The sequence below is a fragment of the Gouania willdenowi genome, chromosome 14 (assembly GCF_900634775.1).
Source record: "Gouania willdenowi chromosome 14, fGouWil2.1, whole genome shotgun sequence".
NCBI classification, from domain to species: Eukaryota; Metazoa; Chordata; class Actinopteri; order Blenniiformes; family Gobiesocidae; genus Gouania; species Gouania willdenowi.
Genome location: NC_041057.1, coordinates 22,621,904 through 22,641,809, shown reverse-complemented (window position 1 = coordinate 22,641,809; position 19,906 = coordinate 22,621,904). Strand labels below are relative to the sequence as shown.

The following is a 19,906-nucleotide window of genomic DNA, read 5'->3' as shown; positions in this document are numbered from 1 at the left end:
CAATGAGAATACCAGTAACTATAAGATAAAAGAATAATAAAAAAAAAAAACAATAATATAAAAATAGCAATAACAACAATACAGTAGTAGTACAATTAGATAGGGATATAATATTAATAGTAGAAGTAATAGTTATAATAATAATGGCAATAAAATATAATGAGAATCCAGTAACTATAATACAATAATAAATATTAAATAAGGTAATAGGAATGATAATCTTTGATGATAATACCAGTAACTATAAGATAAAATATTAATTAAGAATATAAAAATAGCAATAACAATAATACAGTAGTAGTACAATTATGAAATAATTATAGCAATAACAAAATACTATAATGAGAATCCATTAACTATAATACATACAAATAATACTACAATAATAAAAACCAATATAAAATAATGAGGTAATAGCAATAATACAGTGAGAATACCCGTAACTATAAGATAAAACAATAATAAGAAACACTAATATGTAGTCACATCATTCATCTCTCCTTCTTTGGATGCAGCGTCGAGGTGTATTACCTCGAGCACCATGTGATAAGCATTAGCTTAGCTTAGCTTTCTTAACTGCCGACATTAGAACTATGTGCATGTTAACATGGACTTTGCGAGTTTTTCTGCTATAAATGACTTGACTTCTCCAGCGTGTGATGCTCTGCTCCGGAGTAAAAGCGTCACGTGCTTTTGTTTTGCTCATGTGGTGAAAATATGAGCGTTTATAATGCTGTGTTCACGGATAAACATGCATGTTTACTTACCAGAACTACTAGTACGTCTACAAACAATAATCATAGTGGAGCTGTAATTATAAAATAAACGTTAATTTGACCGTTTTGCTACACCAAATTACTCTAAAATAAGATTGATTAACGTGGATGCCGATTTTTTCTTTTTTTTAGGTGTGTTGCAGTTGATCACCGTTCATCTGTTTTGCCTTCAAAATGGATGCCGGAAGTCGTCTCTCAACATATGGTGTGCTAGTGCCCCCTCACACTCTAAAATAACAGATACACACACTCGGGGTATTTGGAACCCGTTGACCGAGTTTCAGGTCGAACTCGCACCGCGTCTGGGAGATATTTCTTTCACACACACACACACACGCCCACACGCACACGCTCCTTGCTTTTTAGTTAGATATTAAGACTATTTATTCATTCTGTTAATGAAGGTAATTTCTTCACATAAACCCTTATGCTATAGTAGCTAATAAAACATCACACAGCATTATTCATTTGAGCTGCTGTTGTCAGCCTGTTACATTTTTGTATCAATGACCCTGTGATGGACTGGAGCCCTGTCCATGGTGAACACCCGCCAGCACCTGATGGCAGCTACAGAAAGGCAGGCCCTGAAAAAGTAACAGTAACAGAGTCAGTATCATTGTTTTCTTGCATCTATAATGATGAAAATTGTGCATTAGTTTTAATGTTTTTTATAATACTAAGCTCACGCCAAAATCTAATGCCTTAACAATTAAAAAAAGAAAATAAATATTCATACGTGAAAATAACTAGAAGGTAATGCAGTACATTAGTAGTAAAACTACTCATGTCAGCAGGTTTAAACTAACCCTCTGATAGAAAGTCTTCACACGGGTTATGAAGTCTTCGTTTGCCTTGTTTGTTCTTCCTGTGTGTGACAGTCAGTTCAGAACTCACACAATCTGATTTCAATGCTTTGCTTTTTCTCTCCCCTGTCACGTTCCCGGGTGTATCTGAGGTCTGCTCTGTCTGAGATGTTTGTGAGCTGCAGGCCAGAGTGGACTCAGGTACCCTCACTGAGTCATTATCAGTCAAAGCTGAAAGCTCTCGTGCTCTTTTCTTCTTCTTTCCCAGCACGTCTACATCAGCAGCACTGTGGGGGGCTTCAGTGAGGGTCAGCGTCTCTCTCTTCCCTTTCTTTTTCCTGTTGACCTCTATTCCATCTCCACTCTGGCATGGATGTGTTTCCTCATCATCCTTCCTCTCAGCTGCCTCTATTTTCTTCTTTTTCCTGAGCACATTGTCTTCCTCTAAACTTGTACTAATTTCTGCTGATGTTGGATCACGGGGGCCACTGAGGGCTTTTTCCTCTGCATCAGCATGAGGAGAGGAAGCGGTGACACACTCAGAATCCTCAGTTCCAGCCAAGGCTTCACTGCAGATGGAAATACTTGATTTCTTCTTCTTTTTCCTCTTTTTAGTCACCAAATAAGCACTATCAGCGCCCTCTGCTGGTTTCTGGGGCGGTTCCTCCTCCTCCTCATCCTGATTAAGCAGGACACCCACAAACTGAGGGCTACTCTTCTTCTTCTTTTTCTTCTTCATGGATATGTGTGAACTGGTGTGTGTATTATTAGTCACTGCTTCAGCCACTTCTCCAGTTGGATCATCATTAAATACAGACTCAGGTTTCTCTGATGTTTCCTGAGGAGCAGCAGCATCTTCCAAACACTTGCTTGTTTCGTCCATCCGTTCCAATGACAGCTTTATTATTTTTGACTTTTTCTTTTTTTTTTTACTCACCTGAGCATCCTCATTAGGAGGATTAAAAGCTGTGTCAGCCTGGATCTGCTCCGTTTCTTCACTGTCAGTTATTTCCCTCTTTCTTTTTCCCAAAATGTCTAAATCCTCCTTGGCTCTCATGTCAGATTTTCCATTTTCCTGCAAAACTTCTTCTGCTTCACGACGGTTCTTGATCTTCTTCTTTTTCTTCTGTTTCAGCTCTGCAGTATGCATCTCATCCTTTGTAAAGCTCATTTGATCTTTGATCGTCAGGTTAGAAGCTTCCTCTTCTCTGCTCTTATGTTCTTCTCTGTTCCTCTTCTTTTCCATTGTTCCACTTTCATGGCAGGCTGTGTCATTGTTTGTGCCATTGCTATGGAGTATTTGGCCTCCAGCTTCTTCTGTCGGTAGGAGTTCAGGATCTGCCGCAGCAGCTGATTTACTTCCATTGTTTTCAGGGTCTTCACGAGGATTGAATTCACCAACTGTAGCATCATCGTTGGAGCACAGAGTGTCCGTCTGGTTTTGATCCAAAATGTTTTCCAGTGATGGCTCAGTTTGATTGGTTTTACTACAATCCTTCCATCGCTGTATCTGAAATCGATCTTTGTCAGATCTCTGATGTTTCTCTCCTCCAGCCTGACTGCGGCTGGCTCTTTTCTTTGACGATACAACAAAACAGTTCTTCTTCTGTCAACACTCACACACACACACACACACACACACACACACACACACACACACACACACACACACACACACACACACACACACACACACACACACACACACACACACACACACACACACACACACACACACACACACACATTTTACACTCTACATTCTGGATTACTGCTCATAACACAATCTGCTTACCACCACTCGGATGGCCTCCTTTTCCATCGTACCATCTTCATCCCTGCATCAGAGGAAAGATTTAGAACTGAACAATACAAGGTGTGGCAGTAAAGAGCACATTCAAATGCTTCGATAGCCTCTGAAACTTTTCTGTTATTCCATGTAATGTAAGGTAACCTTTATTGATCACCGCAGTGAAATTCTTCTCAACAGTTTTTAACCATTTTCCCCAAGGAGGAAGCAGTGTGCTGCTAACTGCAGGCACCCAGGGAGAGTTGGATTGGGGTTAAGGGACTTGCTCAACATCCCAGGTATGATTCGAACCGGGAGCCCTTCAGTGTTGTACTTTGACACAGGTGAAAACAATCTTTGACATACTGTAGGGCTGGACAAAAATCAATTTAATCTATTTATTGAATTTGTAGATAAAAACAATTTTTATTTTGCAAATTCGAGTTTAAAAAAAAATTATTTTTTTTTTACATTTTTAAATTTAACATTTTTTTCTCCCACCAGAGTTTTTTTGGAATTTTTCGCGTTCCGTCCTTGTGGGTTACCGTAGCGCGATGTGAGCTAGGCCCCTCTTTGTTTACTCTTTGAGTAGGCTGTATATGTGCCACAGGCAGGTTTAATGTTTTATTCACACTATGCTGTGATTTAAGCTACTGTGAAGTTGCTGTTACACTTTTGCTGAAACCTGGGTTAAAACTTGTTGTATGACAGAGCCTCATTTACTTTTTAGTTTAGGATTGTTCTATGCATTTTAACTCTTGAGGACAATCACAGCAATAAAGTTGCAGTTTTGACAATATATCTGATGTCTGCAGTCATGTTTAAGTGCATATAAAAAAAATAAAATTAAAAATCGAATCGAAACTTTTTTTTTTTAGGCAAACTAGCCCAGCCCTAACATACTGTAAGTGTAGAACACCTTCACGCTCTCACTTCCATTTTCATGGAAATGCTATTTTTTTTACTAGTTTACTAAAGTCCTCCTGTTTTGTATTGTAAATTCCTAATGATGATATTCACAGGCCTATATTTTAAACAGATACAGTATATATATTTACATTTATTGCTGCTATGAAGAAATATTTTCCCAATTGTGGGGCTAATAATGTATGGTATCTCATTTTATAATCTGAGATCAGTCACCAGGTAAAGGGACAACAAGCTATTTTTTTTTTATGTAAACTTTATAACAAATAATATTTGTAATATGGAACAAACAGGGGACTGAGTTGTACAAAAAAAGGCACAAGAATTGATAAAAAAAAAGACATAATAAATACAAAAGTTATGTAGCACGCTCCAGTTTATGATACAGGTATTGTTCAGTGTTTTTGTTTGTGGCAATCCTACTTTTTCCAGTATTCATCTCCTTCATTTTCTCCATGCTTCTATCGGGTTTGTCTTTTTCAAGGTACATAGAGGTGAAGGAAAAATCCAGCTTTTTTTTTAGGATGTTGGTAAGCATGCATCCTCCCACACACAGTAGGGCTTTGGCGGTATCCACATTTTGATACCGTCAAACCTCCTCCCTATTTACGGCGGTATATGGTATTACCGTGACTAATTACAAAATATGACGTAAGGCTCAGGGTGCGTTCACACCTAACGTGGCTGTGTGTGTGTCCTTTGCTCATCTGCACAGAGCGAGATGATCCAGAATTTTCCAAAGCACAATGGATTAGTGTATGTGTGTGTGTGTCTGTCTGTCTACGGAGCCGAGTGACAGGAGAGAGAGAGGTCTGATCACTTCTTTTCCTTCTTCTCCGGCCGTGCGTTTACAGCAGTTATCATTAACAGCGTTGCTTTTACGGGTTAGATGATCAACTTACGGAGTCACTAAAGGATGAGCTCACTCAGAATGTAGGCTTATTCAAGAAGTTAACTGCTTTAATTTGGCTCAGGTAAGTTAAGGAAGCCTCTCTCTGCAGCGTCTCACAGCTGGAAGGAGGGGCTGTGGCCTCGGCTCTACAGACAGTGAAGGACGGGGGAGTTGTCGCTTGAAAAATTCAAATTTTTCAACTTTGAGCGACTAGGTCGCGCTTGACCAAGTCGTTCAAATCACGCAAGTCACGTCGCATGAGGGGAGATAACTTGAGGTTGCGTCATTTACATTGATTTGAATGTAATCTAGTCGCTTCAACGGAGGCGCCGCGCTGTCACGTAACGTCAACCCATTCAACACATAAGTGCTCCTGGACATAGAATTGTGTTTAGGCATTAAATAAGTTATATTTAATATTTGTCTCCTACATAAGTGCATTGCATTTTTTTTAAACTACATTATTAAAATTGATACCGTTGCTATTTTCATGACCCCACGGTATACGGTATTACTATATTACCGCCCAAGCCTAACACACAGAATGGTTATCTCTGCACAGTGAAGATGAACAGAGGTCAAAGCCCACATCACAAGTTGTGAGTGATGAAACTGGAAAACCATCAAAGTTCTCTGTATTATTGAAGCATCCAGCTATAACAGATCCCAAAGGTACACATGGGGTGTTCACTTGAACTCACTCTGATAGTGGAGATAAACACAGTCCATCCTCATCAATAGTAGGCAGGGATGCTTGGAGATCTTCTCCTCTATTGAAGCTCGCCTGAAGCTCCCTGACTCCGATGAGGAAGCCTCCCATCACAGCATACTGTAGCATCAGAATATAGAACAAAGCTCCAGGGAACGTTCCCAAACATTCTCACTAAAGAAGTGGAATACTTACATGGAGCTTGGTGTTCTTCTGGACAGTGAATCCATTGCTGGTTGTTTTTTTCTGAAGAAAAGGGAATCTGTACATTGGCAGTTTGACTTTCTTCCTTTTCCTCTTCCTGCCAGGTAGGCATTTCCCAGTGGAAGCAATGGATGATCGAGTGTCAGAGTCATTTCCGTCCTCAGGTTCGGATGACATGCGTCGGGATTTCCGTCCGACACATTATGCTGAGTGATGAACAGGCTTTCCCCTGAGTCACTACACACACACACACACACACACACACACACACACACACACACACACACACACACACACACACACACACACACACACACACACACACACAAACACACCAAGACTTTATAAACTTGCAACAGTTTTATTGTTTGTGCAGAAGTCACGCCGTGTTTCCCACTCACCTGTCAGACTGTAAGGTGTCCAGGTATTTCTCACGCCTTCTAAGTCCATCAGTTACAAGACAGGAAGAACGTGTCTCCATAAATAATAATATCCAGTGGAGGAAAAAGATTTATCGGGAAATTTGCAAAGTAGAGAAAAAGCAGGTCAAAGTATAACATAAATACACGTTTAATTGTTGTTTATAAATTCGCTACAGCACAACGTGTGTGTACAGTAGAGAACGCAGAGTTTCCGCCCAAACAGGAAGTGAGCAAACGTAACCAGCGTGACCAATCATCGGAGAGGAGGGGCGGAGTTATAAGTCAAGCGTGTTCTCCTCCTGTACTTCTAGCTTTGACTACAGCAGAAATCTATGGAATAAAAATGATCTGTCTGTGGAAAAATTACTCAGCAAATTAATCGATAACATCCCAGCTTTAATAGCTAGCATTATTAATCAACAAATGTAACCTAAAACGTCCATAAAGCTTTGCCAAATAGCCATTTTTTTAACCATTAAATGCTAACATCTTGTAGATTAATTCATATTATTTTATTATTACTATTATTTAGCTTATACTTGTATATTTGTATTATTTGGATATGTTGTTAGTGTTTCTTTTCACATTAAAAAATAGAAAATAAATTCTGCTTTGGAGCCACTGGAAACCAAAAACAACAAATAAACAAGAAACAACGTAATTTCTCCCTGGGATTATGAAAGTGTTTTTATTCAGATTTTTCAAATAATTTCTACCATACCATAAAATTATATACTGTTTTGATAAAAAAAAAATTAAAAAAAAAAAATAGCATAATTTTACCATATTTTGAAAGTACAAAAAAAAAAGAGAGAAATAAACTGAATAAATACAACCCAAAGTAGTTTTTCTTGGAAGTCTAGTTCCTTAGAGCTGATGCAGGACATTGTTTCTCTCCTCCATCTTCTTGCATCCCCGGTTTATTGTTTTCATGTTTCTTAAGTGCAGACGGACGAGCTTTTCCTGGGAGTGTAACTATCTTGTTGTCACATACTCTTTGGCTGAACTTTACCCACTGCTGTGCTGCTTCTTCTCTCCCTCTACGTTAACAGCACACAGTCAGACTCTGACACCATCATGGACACAACCAGCACCACCGAGAAGATCCAGCTGCACGCGTCCTCCCTGGAGGAGCTCCAACACGGTGAGGACCCCTCACACACACACACGTGCACAGTGACACAGGCGGGCTGTTAAACACACACTGTTGTTGTTGTTGTGCAGTGTTACAAACTGGACTGAAAAGCAACTTTGCAGAAGTTGAGGTCAGTGTTGTGGACTGTCCAGATCTCACCAAAGAACCCTTTACGTTTCCAGTCCCAGGTCCGTTCCCTACCTCCCTCTTGCACAACTATATTACTCAATAAAACAAACATGTGTATGTGTTCAGAGTTGGTCACCTTATGTCCTGCAGGTTTGTGTGGAAACCCCCGCATTGCTGATGTTGGTGGTGTACCCTATCTCGTCCCTTTGGTGCAAAAAGATAAGGTGTTCTTTCATTTTATTTATTACCTACTCTTATCGTTGGGGTCCTTTTGACCCCAATCAATGTTTATAATTCCCAAAAGAAAGTGTCTATGAAAACGTATCAATAGACTCACTGTCTATTAAAAAAAAAAAGGGTTATGAAAGAATGGAACTCACTGCCTGGTCACACCAAACTCACTTTAAATGTGGAAAAATTCAAAAGACTTGTTAAACTACATCTGTTGGGTTGAGGGGTGGTTTGGTTTGTGTGTAGTGTGTATATAGTGGGGTATAATGGGGATCCTTATAAATCAGGGGTCCCCAATCCTGGTCCTCGAGGGCCACTATCCAGCATGTTTTAGATGTTTCCCTTTTCCAACACACCTGATTCAAATGATCAGAATCGTTATCAGGCTTGTGCAGAGCTTGTTGATGAGTTGATGATTTGAATCAGGTGTGTTGGAAGAGGGAAACATCTAAAACATGCTGGATAGTGGCCCTTGAGGACCAGGATTGGGCACCCTTGTTATATATAAACAAATATTCATACGCAGCGCCCCCCATTGGCCAGTTTAGGTGATGTGATAGGTGCACCACGTGACTTAAAGTTCCGTCAGTTTTTTTTTATCTCATATTTATTTTTAGCTAACCCGCTAACCCTTTTATTTTAGCCCTAAAACCATCCCGAGCCCTAACCCAGGAAATACCCAAAATGTTTATTTTTTTTGTATATATATTTTTTGAGGTGAAATTTGTCGTGTTAAGTTAAAATGAAAAATGTATGCGACAAAAGTGGGATTCGAACCTACGGCAGCAGAAGGACGAATTCTTGAGTCAGGCGCCTTAGACCACTTGGCCATCCTGACACGGAAAATGTACCGACAGTCCCGGGGGGCTATTGATATGTTTTTGGGTTTGGGAAGGTTAGGTTTAGGTTTTGACCTAAACTGACCTATCACGTGACCTAAACTGGTCAATGAGGGGTGCTGCGTACGGATAGAATGTCGGTATACTGATACGGAAACTGTATGGATACAATTGATCAAGCATATAATTATCACAGGGCTGCCAAGTTTCAGAAAATGACAAGAATGAGACTTAAGTGACCTGATGCATTCTGGAGAAAAAAATGTGTCCTTTTTAACATGGCTTTGGCCTGTTTTACCGTTGATTTATACCTTAAGACTGATGTCCTCACCTCCATGCCAGCGGCTCTTCCTGCACTGTGTCCTCCTAATGCTAGTTTTAATCAACCAGAAATTAGAAATGAAAATGTCTTAGCAGCAGACTCAATGTCCATAGAAATACACTATTACATACAATAATAATCAAATAAGAACAGTTCAACGGCGACCGTGGCTCAGGTGGTAGTGGGTTGTCTTCTGATCGAGAGGTTGGGGGTTCGATCCCAGTACCTGACTATGTGTCGAAGTGTCCTTGGGCAAGACACTGAACCCTAAGTTGCTCCCAGTGGTCGACTAGCACCTTGCATGGCAGTCCTGTCCCACTGGTGTGTGAATGTGAGGGTGAATGAGCTGATATGTAAAGCGCTTTGAGACTGCTTCAGTGTGGTGATAAAGCGCTATATAAAATCAAGTCCAGTCCATTTACCATTCAAATGAACATTAGATTAGACATGGCATTTGTTTCATTTACTATGTATTTATGCTGATATAACCTACAAGTGCAATTCAGCGACTACCAGTGTTCATAACATTGGTAGTAGCTGAACAAGAGTTTTAATTAACTTAAGTTAATGTCTAGCACAGACATACACACATGTAAGAGTGGGCAATATGAGGAAAAATCGCAATTTATTCTTGGTAAAATCACGATTTTTTTCATTCAAATAATTTAGACTATTTTAAAGTCACCTACTTATAATCATCACCCTAAATGGAAAAAAGGAATAAAAGATCATTTAAGACAAGATCATTTTCAAATTTTAAAAAAATTGTATGTAAGCAAATTATCAAACTGGTTCCAAGTACAATTAACATCAAACAAAAGGGCTGACATGTTATTTTAGTCACACACAGTCTTTTTACTTTGTTTAACTTTAAGGCAGCATATCAGTCTAGTGATTTCTATTTGTTATTGAGGCAACACACTCATGTTAATAAAATCCTACTTTAAACAGTGTGTGAACCCCTCATTTCACACAGTTTGGACAATAATATCTTTTACAAGATAAAACGTTACTGCTTTGATTACATTAGGCCTGGGTGATATGGACCAACATTCATATCTCTATATTTTTCCTCAAAATGGCAATAAGTGATATAAACCATTTGTTTTTTATCAATAGTTTTACAAGAAAAACAATAATGGGTCAAAGTCAGTGGAGCCACAAAGACTCTTTTATTAATCACTAGCAGCACAATAACAACATTTTGTGTCACTTGACTTTTTCCTTCATTAACGCTGAAATGTGATTAAATTATGTAGTGTTGCTTTTTACAGGGCAGCTCTAAGTTGCTGAAAGTAGTTTTTAAAGTAAATCACATTCAGGACAAGTGTTATTTATGTATTTAACAAATAAACAAAGTGCCTGACACTAAAACTTGATTCACTCATTTTCTTGAGGCAAATATTCCTGGGGTCAGATTGACCCCAAGGGTAAAGTGTGTTAGTAATAATTGTGGATAATGGGAGGGTTAAAGGCACTAAAACCCATGTGCATGCAGGTGAATGGTTTGTTTAAAACATTATGTTCTCTTCTTGTGTCTCCCAGGAATACAACATGAACTCTGTGTCGAAGGAGCTGGAGCTGCCTGGAGCGTTTATCCTTGGTGCAGCAGCAGTCCCTTCCAGGATAGTGGGAATGAACGCAGAGGTAGTTGGTGGGAATATTCTGAACAAAGCCAAAGCTTACCACTAAATGGACCATTTGGAAATGTCATTAGGAGTTCTCTAACATTTTGGTGATTTTAAAAGGATACACAACTCAATTCAGAAAGGCAAAAAGACAAACTTTACTAATAGGAATATGAGGCAATAAGAGCTCAATCTTCACCAAGTGCTTAATATCCTCTTTGCCAGATAATCACAGTTATCTGGATCAGTGATCCTGTTCATGGTATTATGATCATTCACACTTTAAAGGCTTGGTAGACATTTCTGTCCCATTTATAATGATACAGTAGGTTCAAATGTATTTTTTTATTTTTATTTTTTTTAAGTACAATGAAATGTGCAATTCGGATACAATGGGCTGAAACTCGTGGGGGAATTGAGGAATTAACCTGACATAAATTAATCAAATTTCATTAAGCTCAGTCATTTACAAATCAAGATGTGAACTTTTAAAAAATTCACCAATTTTGAGTGATAGGGATTTTTTGATTTTTCTAAAACTATTCCAGAATTAGTATATTGATCCGGATCCCTTCCATTATTAATGTAATCATTCACTGTGTGAGGTCTATCTTTGGGTAAAATGGAATTTAAGTACTTTTGATGTTATCCTGCTAACAAACAAATGTCGTCGAAGTCATGACCTCCTTAGAATGAGAGGCGATTTATGACCTGCATATGAAATTAAAAGCAATTCTAGCACACGCTTGTGGAGGTTGCCATGTTTGACAAACAAGGAAATGCTTCGTTCATGTAACTCCTACTGGTTTTATGAGGTTAAAGGCATTCCATTGTTCCGATTGTAGCTATTTTAAGGTGTCTTCTTTGTTTAGCTGGAAGGCATGCAGTGTGTTTTGACCTAACACTGTTGCCGTAGTAGCTCCCCAGGAGCTGCTGATCATGTTCTACACCTCCATCATTCAGTCTGTTCTGTGCACCTCCATCACTGTCTGGTTTGGATCTTCAACCAAACTAGACAGACACAGACTACAAAGGATAGTCAGGACTGCAGAAAAGATCATTGGTGTTGATCTGCCCTCCATCCAAGACTTATACCTGTCCAGGGTCAGGAAACGGGCAGGTAGCATCACTGCAGACCCCTCCCACCCTGCACACAATCTGTTTAAACTCCTCCCCTCTGGCAGACGCTACAGATCTCTGTACGCCAAAACAACCCGCCATAAAAACAGTTTCTTCCCCCAGGCTGTCACTCTGATCAACACTAAACAGTCAAAGAGTGTCAGTCCTGTTTCTGTGAAAAAACCCTGGAACCAAACATAACAACCTTGGATCAATCTGACACTGAGAATGTTCATGTACATACCTTTAATTTAAATGTTCTCCTGCACTACTTATCAATGCTCTACTGCACTATTTTCCTTTTATTATTATTATATTTTATTATTATCTTTCTTTTCTATTATTTTCCTTCTTTTATCTTATTTTTTTATTTTTATTTTGTATCTATTTAATTATTTTTTTATACTATTATTATTATTATTATTATTATTATTATTATTATTATCATCTTGTTATTTGCACATTCTAGTCTAACTACTGTTTATATTTATACTTATGTTTATACTTATTTTCATCTTTTCTAGCTGATTGTTTATTGTTGAAAATTTTTTGTTTTCACTATTGGAGAGAGCACAGTTGACCGAGTCAAATTCCTCGTGTGTACAACATACACTTGGCGAATAAAGATGATTCTGATTCTGATTCTGATTCTGATTAAGCTAGCAGACTTTTTGTATAGTGGTATTTTTTATCTCCCGCCACAAAGTGTGGAAGTGGGATATAGGTTAGAGCTGCGTCCATCTATGCGTCCGTCTGTCCGCGTTAATTTTTTTTCTTAAAAAACTGTTTAACTAAATACCGTGTGTGGCTTCAAGATATCAATAGCTTGATGGAGTTTGAAAGTTTTTTTTTTTTGGCGGGGGATGTTGATGACTGTCTTTGTTTATGTTGTTTTAGGATTGTTTTTTTAATGTTGTTTTTATCATTTTTCGGATTGTTCTTTTATGTTTTATCTTTTAGGATTACTATCCCAGTGCTTCCTCTGCACTGGGGGCCATGATGGGCCGTGGCTGCTGTTGTGTTGGGTTCTTTTACAAATAAAGACCGCTGCTTTGGGTGAACACGGAGCCTCTTTATTATCATGGCTGCCACACATACCTTCTTCGCTCCTGTCCTTTTCCGGCAGTACACACGCACACTCTATGCATGGTCTGCCCCTAGTGGTAACACACGTAACAACATTCTGGATAACACTACATCCCCCTTACTGAAGTTAGGTTGACCCTTCTCAGCTGTAAACACACAAAACACATTTAGAATATGAAATTGTCTCAGTTCACATTGGTCACCTACTATATTAGGGCAAATAAAACTTCTTTACTTTTTAACAAACCCATACCATTTTTTGTTTTTCTTTTGAACAATTATTACATGAAAAATATAACATTCTTATGCAAAACATCTCATATTGCATTTTTAAAGCAATTGTGCATATCAGAAACATTTGCATAACTTTTACAAATTTAACCTTTCTGGTTTTTTCACCTCCCTACCAGACCTAGTTCGGACAACACCTTGTTGTGCTTTAGGCTCAGAAACAGCCTCTCTAGGAATGATCTTCTCATTAGACTGAGTCAGCTGTAGTTCAGTCTGAGTCTCTGACATGGGTATAGGCATGAGATGACTGCGGTTCCTTCTGATTGTCCCATGTGGTCCACTGATGACATAGGACCGTGGGGTTTGGTGGACAGATGTCACTGTGCCCTGTGCTTTTGCATCAGTAATCCAAACTGAGTGTCTGGGTAACAGTTTGTCCAAATCTCTCGTTCTGTGCCTTGCATTGAAATGCTCCGTTTGTCTCAGCCTTCTCTCCCTCTCCCCATGACGCACCTGTCGTAGATCTGGCACACATGGCTGCAAAGCCTCTGGAAGCATTGGCAAGGTGGTACGGAGTCTACGCCCCATAAGAAGCTGTGCTGGGCTGTAGCCGTTTGCCAGCGCTGTGGTTCTGTAAGCCAATAGTGCCCTGTACAGATCACTTGCTTTCTTGAGGAGGTCCTTAACCGTCCTGACAGCCCTTTCCGCCTCGCCATTGCTCTGGGGGTATCTGGGACTACTGGTGATATGCTCAAAACAGTATTCCTTTGTAAAGTGTTCCATTTCCCGACACGAAAACTGCGGACCATTGTCTGTGATCAGTGTCTCTGGTATCCCATGACGTGCAAACATTGACTTCAAATGCACAATTACATTGGCAGAGCGAGTTGGGCTGAGCTGGGCAATCTCTACGTACCTAGAGAAGTAGTCTATCAGTAACAGGTAGCTTTTATCTTTCAGAGTAAACAAATCAGCCCCTAATTTCTGCCATGGCCTTTCTGGTAGGTCTGTGGGCATTAAAGGCTCTCTCACATTGACTCTTTCTTGTATGCACTGTCTGCATTTGAGAACAAGTTCACTGATCTGGTTGCTTAAACCCGGCCACCATACTGCCTGACGGGCGTGCTCTCTGCATCTGCTTCATGACTTGGGAGCAGACGCTGTCAGACCGCAGCTGTCCTTGATGATCTGCCAGATATTTGCTGCTTGCAGGAAGACCCTCTAGCACAGACTCAACATAAATGTTAGTGTTCTCCATAAGATCAGTGTCTGTGTGAATAACACTGTTTGTGAGCGGTAAGCGTGAGAGTGTGTCAGCTATGGTGAGACTTTTGCCAGGGATGTGCTTTATAGTGTACGCGTACCTCATTAGGCGCATGCGAAATCTCTGAATCCTTGGTGGAAGTGCATCCAAAGCTTGTCCTCCCAGTAGACTCACTAGTGGTTTGTGGTCAGTTTCAAGTTCAAAGTGCAGGCCAAGAATAAAGTCATTAAACCTCTCGCATGCCCAGGTGAGAGCCAGCGCTTCCTTTTCTAGCTGTGCGTAGCGCTGCTCTGTCGGTGTCAGTGATCGGGAAGCATAAGCAACTGGTGACCACACATCTCCCTCCCGCTGTAACATGACCGCCCCCAGCCCATATGAAGAGGCGTCAGCAGAGATCTTCTGTGGTTTGTTCGGGTCATAGAGCTGTAGCACGGGAGCAGAAGACAATTCTTGTTTCAGGTTGTGAAACGCCTTATGTTGATCTTGCCCCCAATACCACATGTTCTTGGTTGAAAGCAAGTGTCTCAATGGCTTGTCTTTTTCCGACAGGTTTGGAATAAACTTCCCAAATTGGTTCACCATCCCGAGAAAGCTCCTGAGCTCACTCACGTTGCTCGGCTCCTTCATGTCCTGAACAGCTTGGGTTTTTTCGGGATCAGGACTCAGTCCTACTGCTGAGACAATAAACCCAAGGAATTTGACTTTTCTTTTGCCAAACTCGCATTTTGACATATTTAATGTAACACCTGCTTTCTCCGCTTGCTCCAGGACTGCATGCAGTCTTTTGTCATGCTGCTCCATGGTGGATCCCCAGACCAGGATATCGTCCATGTGACAGAAGACTCCCTCGAGACCCGCTGTAACCTCCGTCACCATCATATTTTGGAAATGTTCGGGCGCACTGGAAATACCAAATGGCAAACGGTTGAAGTGGTATCTGCCAAATGGCGTAATGAAAGTGGTGAGGGGGCCGACTCTTTGGACAGTGGTATTTGCCAAAAGCCCATGTTGGCGTCGAGCTTTGAAAAGTACTGAGCGCCTGTAAGCATGCCTAGTGTTTGCTCCACAGAGGGGAGGATGTATCTTTCACGACACACTGACTCGTTTAATGGTGTCATGTCCACACAGATACGCACTTTTTCTTTGTCCTTTTTGGGAGCCACAACCATGCCACAGCACCAATTTGTTGGCTCCTCGACACGACTAATTACTCCCAACCTTTCCATCCTCTCCAGCTCCTCTTTGACTTTGCCCATGAGCGGCAGTGGCACACGCCTTGGCACCTTGAGTGAAAAGGGCTTTGCATCAGGTTTTAATTTTATTGTGTATGGCTTCTGAGTGAGCCCAAGACCATTGCATAACCTGGGATACACTTTACTCACTGTCTCTTGGTCTATACTACAAACTCTGGCGATTAGTTTCAGTCTCACAGAAGTTGTTCTGCTTAGTAGTGCCACGCGTAAGTTCCTGACTACATAGATTTTCTCAATCGTGCTTCTGTCGCCATGTATGAGAGTCTCTGTGGTAGACCCTAACACATGCAGTGCAGATCCACCTGGGCCATAGAGTGGTTTTTGTGCTTTCTCCAACTGTTCATTTTTGCCTTTGCAGTCTTTGAATATAAGTTCAGAAATAGCTGTGACATCCGCCCCGGAATCTAGCTTGAAAGTCACTCTGTTTCCTCTCACAGTTATGTGCGCTAGCCATGGTTCTTCTCCAAAATCCCACTTCTGACACCATGTTGTGTTGGGTTCTTTTACAAATAAAGACCGCTGCTTTGGGTGAACACGGAGCCTCTTTATTATCATGGCTGCCACACATACCTTCTTCACTCCTGTCCTTTTCCTGCAGTATACACGCACACTCTATGCATGGTCTGCCCCTAGTGGTAACACACGTAACAACATTCTGGATAACACTACAGCTGCAGTGGTCCTGTATTGTGTTAGTGAATAGCGTCTGGACTGGGGCTTCTGTCTCAGCGCCCTGTGCCCACTGTCTGTGTCCTGCTCCTGGAGCAGACGGCTCTTTGTGATGTCTCCGTTGGGTTTGACGACTTTTATTTTGAAGCCGGAGGCCGTGTCATTTGACGGAGGTTTTGCTGAGTCATGAGTCCATTTGGTCTAATAAATAACAGCTTTTCCTGATACCTGATACTTCACTCTGAGACCTGAGCATGTCCTCTAATCTACACTGTATTCCTGGCGTTTTACAAGCTCTGGTGTGTGTTTTCTATCTGCAGGCACGGCTATAACTTTGTGGTCCTGCTCCCGGCTGGATCAGCGAACATCGACATCCGTCAGCGCAGCTACAGAGGAATGAGGAGCGACGACAACTTCCTGGCAGTAAAGAATGGGAACTACATCGTGTCTGCGGGGGAGAGGGACGTGTTAGTGAAGGGCAGCCTGCTGCGATACAGCGGGACCACCGGCCAATCAGAGACGCTGCACGGCGTCAAACCTCTGGGAGAAACTCTGACCATAGAGATGCTGTGTGCGGGCAAGCTAACGCCGCCGCGCATACGCTACTCCTTCTACATGCCCCGCCCCAGCAAAGAGGACAAGGCTCTGAAGAAGGAGGCGCGCATGACATCACACAACAGCGTCCTGGACGAGGACAAAGAGGACGACGACAACGACGCGTTGAAGGCGTCGTACGACAAGGAGGACTCTAGCACACCCAAGTGGATTTTTATGAACTGGGACGCGTGCTCCACCTCCTGTGGGGAGGGGGTCCAGACGAGGGCGGTGCAGTGTCTGAGGCCGGACGGGAAGCCAGGGCTGGACTGTGACGCCTCTCAGAGACCAGCAGAGACTAGGGCGTGTGGGAAGCCCTGCCCCCAGTGGCATGTGGGGGCGTGGTCGTCCTGCTCCAGGAGCTGTGGGAAAGGATTCAAGAGGCGAGCGCTGCACTGCACACACACGGAACTGATCCTGCAGAGGGACCATTGCTCTGGGCTCAGGAAACCACAGGAGCTGGACTTCTGTAACCTGAGAGAGTGCTAGTGACTCTAGGATCTAACGTCCCATTGGTTCCTATTGGTTCCCATTGGTTCTTATTGGTTCCCATTGGTTTCCATTGGTTCTCACAGTGTCCATGTCCCAGACTCCATCACAGGAACAGAAAAGATGATGGAGCGCCAACAATGAGGCTACGTTCAGACAGCAGGTCTCAGTGCGCAGTTTGTATTTGTGTTCTAGCAGTTTATAGTTTGAACTGAATGTGCAGAAGAAGAAATCGTGAGGTAACAAAGTAAAGATGGAGGCATCTCGTCATTACCTCCAGCAAAAGGTTCATATTTCATCAACATTTATTTATTTGTTTGGCCTTTAGCAGGATTACATCATAAGTACGGTACTTCACATATTTTTTTACAAAATTTTCACCAAAGATAGAACTTAGGTCATGTGGCCATGGAAGATTCCATTGCATTTTGCATTTACTGATACTGGATCAATTCTATTAAGTTAATTTTGTCTTCTTTTTTGAAATAATATGTTAAGGTTTCATTTATTTAGACAACTTTTTTCAGAAAATGTACTTTGATGTTTCGACTGTCAACAGTCAGTCTTCCTCAGAGGCATCTGCTGACTGCTTTGATGTGTCTTTATGTGTTATTTCTGGTCGTGGCCAACTTGACAGTTTAGTCAGGCTGGCCACGCCCCCTAGAAGAAAAAAGAACTCAGGACACAGAAAAGTGATATATATACTGTATATCTAAACTTGTGAGAAGAAGCAAAAATCAGTGGAATGTTTATCAACTTCTTCCAAAAGTTTGCCTTTTGCATCTACAACAGATTCTGATTCTGTTAAATTCTTAAATTATTTTAAAAAGGTAACCACATACATCTATAAAAGTGTCTGATGGTGCGTTCACTGACACCTAGTGACCGGGTGTATACGTACTATGCATGTTAGCGCAATTAAATGTTTTTTTTTTAAAAAATGGATTTGAAAATTATTTGGATTGATACAAAAATCGCGCAGCGAAATATCTTGATATATCGCAGAATTTCACTTACGCCCTTATTTTTGAGTTTTTGTCAAACTAAAACTGGACTAAAACTATCACATTTTGAAATGACTAAAACTAAGATGGCTGCCAAATACATTGTGACCTGCTGTATGATTATTAATGGGGACATAAGTTTGTTCCAAGCCTTAAAGTGTGAATGATGATGTACCTTGATCAAGATTATTGATCCAGATAACTGAGAATATCTGGAAAAGAGGAGATTTGACTCTTGGCAGAGGTTTGCGATCACTGATTGTTCTTGTAAACTCTTGGTTTTTTCTCCTGGGATGCAGAATTGTGACGTTTATCTCATTTCAGTGATGTAGAGGTCAGATAAATGCGAGCTGATCATTCAGACGGCTTTGCTTTGGAAAATATTAGATACGTGCACATATGAAAGTGGCCTTGGTGGGATTATTTTGCTCTTCAAACTGACTTTAATAGATCAGATATGGGTAAAAAACGTCGGATTTTGGAGGTATTGGCCGGCGGTGTGAACGTAGCCTTGGATCCAACAGGCTGGGTGACGTCTGAAGGATGAAATCACCTCCAACACATACAGAATGATCAGTTTGCTAAGTTGAACTTTCTGAACAGTAAACAGGAAACACGCCCTTCATTTGTTAAGGTCAGTCAGTGAAGCCATGTTGGGGTGCTGAGGGAGCGTCAACATTTCCCCTTTAAACTCCAGGATGAACCCAGTGTTATTATGTTCACGTTGTTTTTTTTATCTGCTTTTGCACTCTGTACAGCAAAAGAACCCAATGACCCACATGGGCTGTCCTGTATACTATGTATACATTAATTCAGCTGTGTGCAAACATTGTAAATAATTCTTAAAGTCTTTTTTTTTTACACCCAGTATTTGTAATTGTCTTTGACTTTTTTTATATATATATTTATTCCTAAATAAAGCCATTACAAAAGAGTTTTACCTGCATCGTTTCATTTTTCTCTGCATTTGTTGAATTTACATTAATTGATTTAGGAACTACAAATTAAGCTTAAAAAATGTAATATTGTTTGTTAATCCATAATGTTCTTCAACTTTAGACCAGTCTAATTATTTTAATGAAGGTTTGAGCATAAATATACCAGTGATATCAACCATAGTTAAACTCTACTAGTACTCACAAAGTACAATAGCACATGTAGTCAACTTTGGTTTAAAAGGGTCACCAGTATGACTAGTAAGACATAGATGCTAATAAGAGGGCGGGGAAAACCTTGTCATTGGCTTTTGAAACTATTCCGACCAATCAGGGAGCTGGATTTGGTTCTAATCCCTCCTATTTAATTTGCATTAGGACTACTAGTACACGCACAAGTTATTTTTGAGTGTGTAGGGGAACAAAGGATGATTAATATTCAAAAATATTAATTAT

General features: G+C 40.7%; 2 protein-coding genes across 3 annotated transcripts; one reads left to right on the top strand and one right to left on the bottom strand.

Moving 5' to 3' along the window:
• Nucleotides 1-421: 421 nt before the first annotated feature.
• Nucleotides 422-6,731, bottom strand: LOC114475754 (microtubule-associated protein futsch-like). 2 transcript variants are annotated; one of them, XM_028466835.1, is made up of 6 exons: nucleotides 6,502-6,731; nucleotides 6,092-6,337; nucleotides 5,889-6,016; nucleotides 3,375-3,417; nucleotides 1,583-3,185; nucleotides 422-1,360 (listed from the first exon to the last, which is right to left on the bottom strand). In XM_028466835.1, exons 2-6 carry the CDS (start codon nucleotides 6,275-6,277, stop codon nucleotides 1,344-1,346), a joined length of 1,977 nt encoding a protein of 658 aa, XP_028322636.1. In that variant the 5' UTR covers nucleotides 6,278-6,337; nucleotides 6,502-6,731; the 3' UTR covers nucleotides 422-1,343. The 2 variants fall into 2 exon arrangements, with proteins under 2 accessions (XP_028322636.1, XP_028322637.1); XM_028466836.1 differs by lacking the exon at nucleotides 1,583-3,185.
• Nucleotides 6,732-7,334: 603 nt separating this feature from the next.
• On the top strand, nucleotides 7,335-18,261 carry LOC114475758 (A disintegrin and metalloproteinase with thrombospondin motifs 15-like). Its single transcript, XM_028466839.1, has 5 exons — nucleotides 7,335-7,666; nucleotides 7,747-7,845; nucleotides 7,937-8,010; nucleotides 10,724-10,825; nucleotides 16,749-18,261. The coding sequence occupies exon 5, from the start codon at nucleotides 16,825-16,827 to the stop codon at nucleotides 17,509-17,511; it is 687 nt and encodes a 228-aa protein (XP_028322640.1). The 5' UTR covers nucleotides 7,335-7,666; nucleotides 7,747-7,845; nucleotides 7,937-8,010; nucleotides 10,724-10,825; nucleotides 16,749-16,824; the 3' UTR covers nucleotides 17,512-18,261.
• The last annotated feature ends 1,645 nt before the right edge of the window (nucleotides 18,262-19,906 follow it).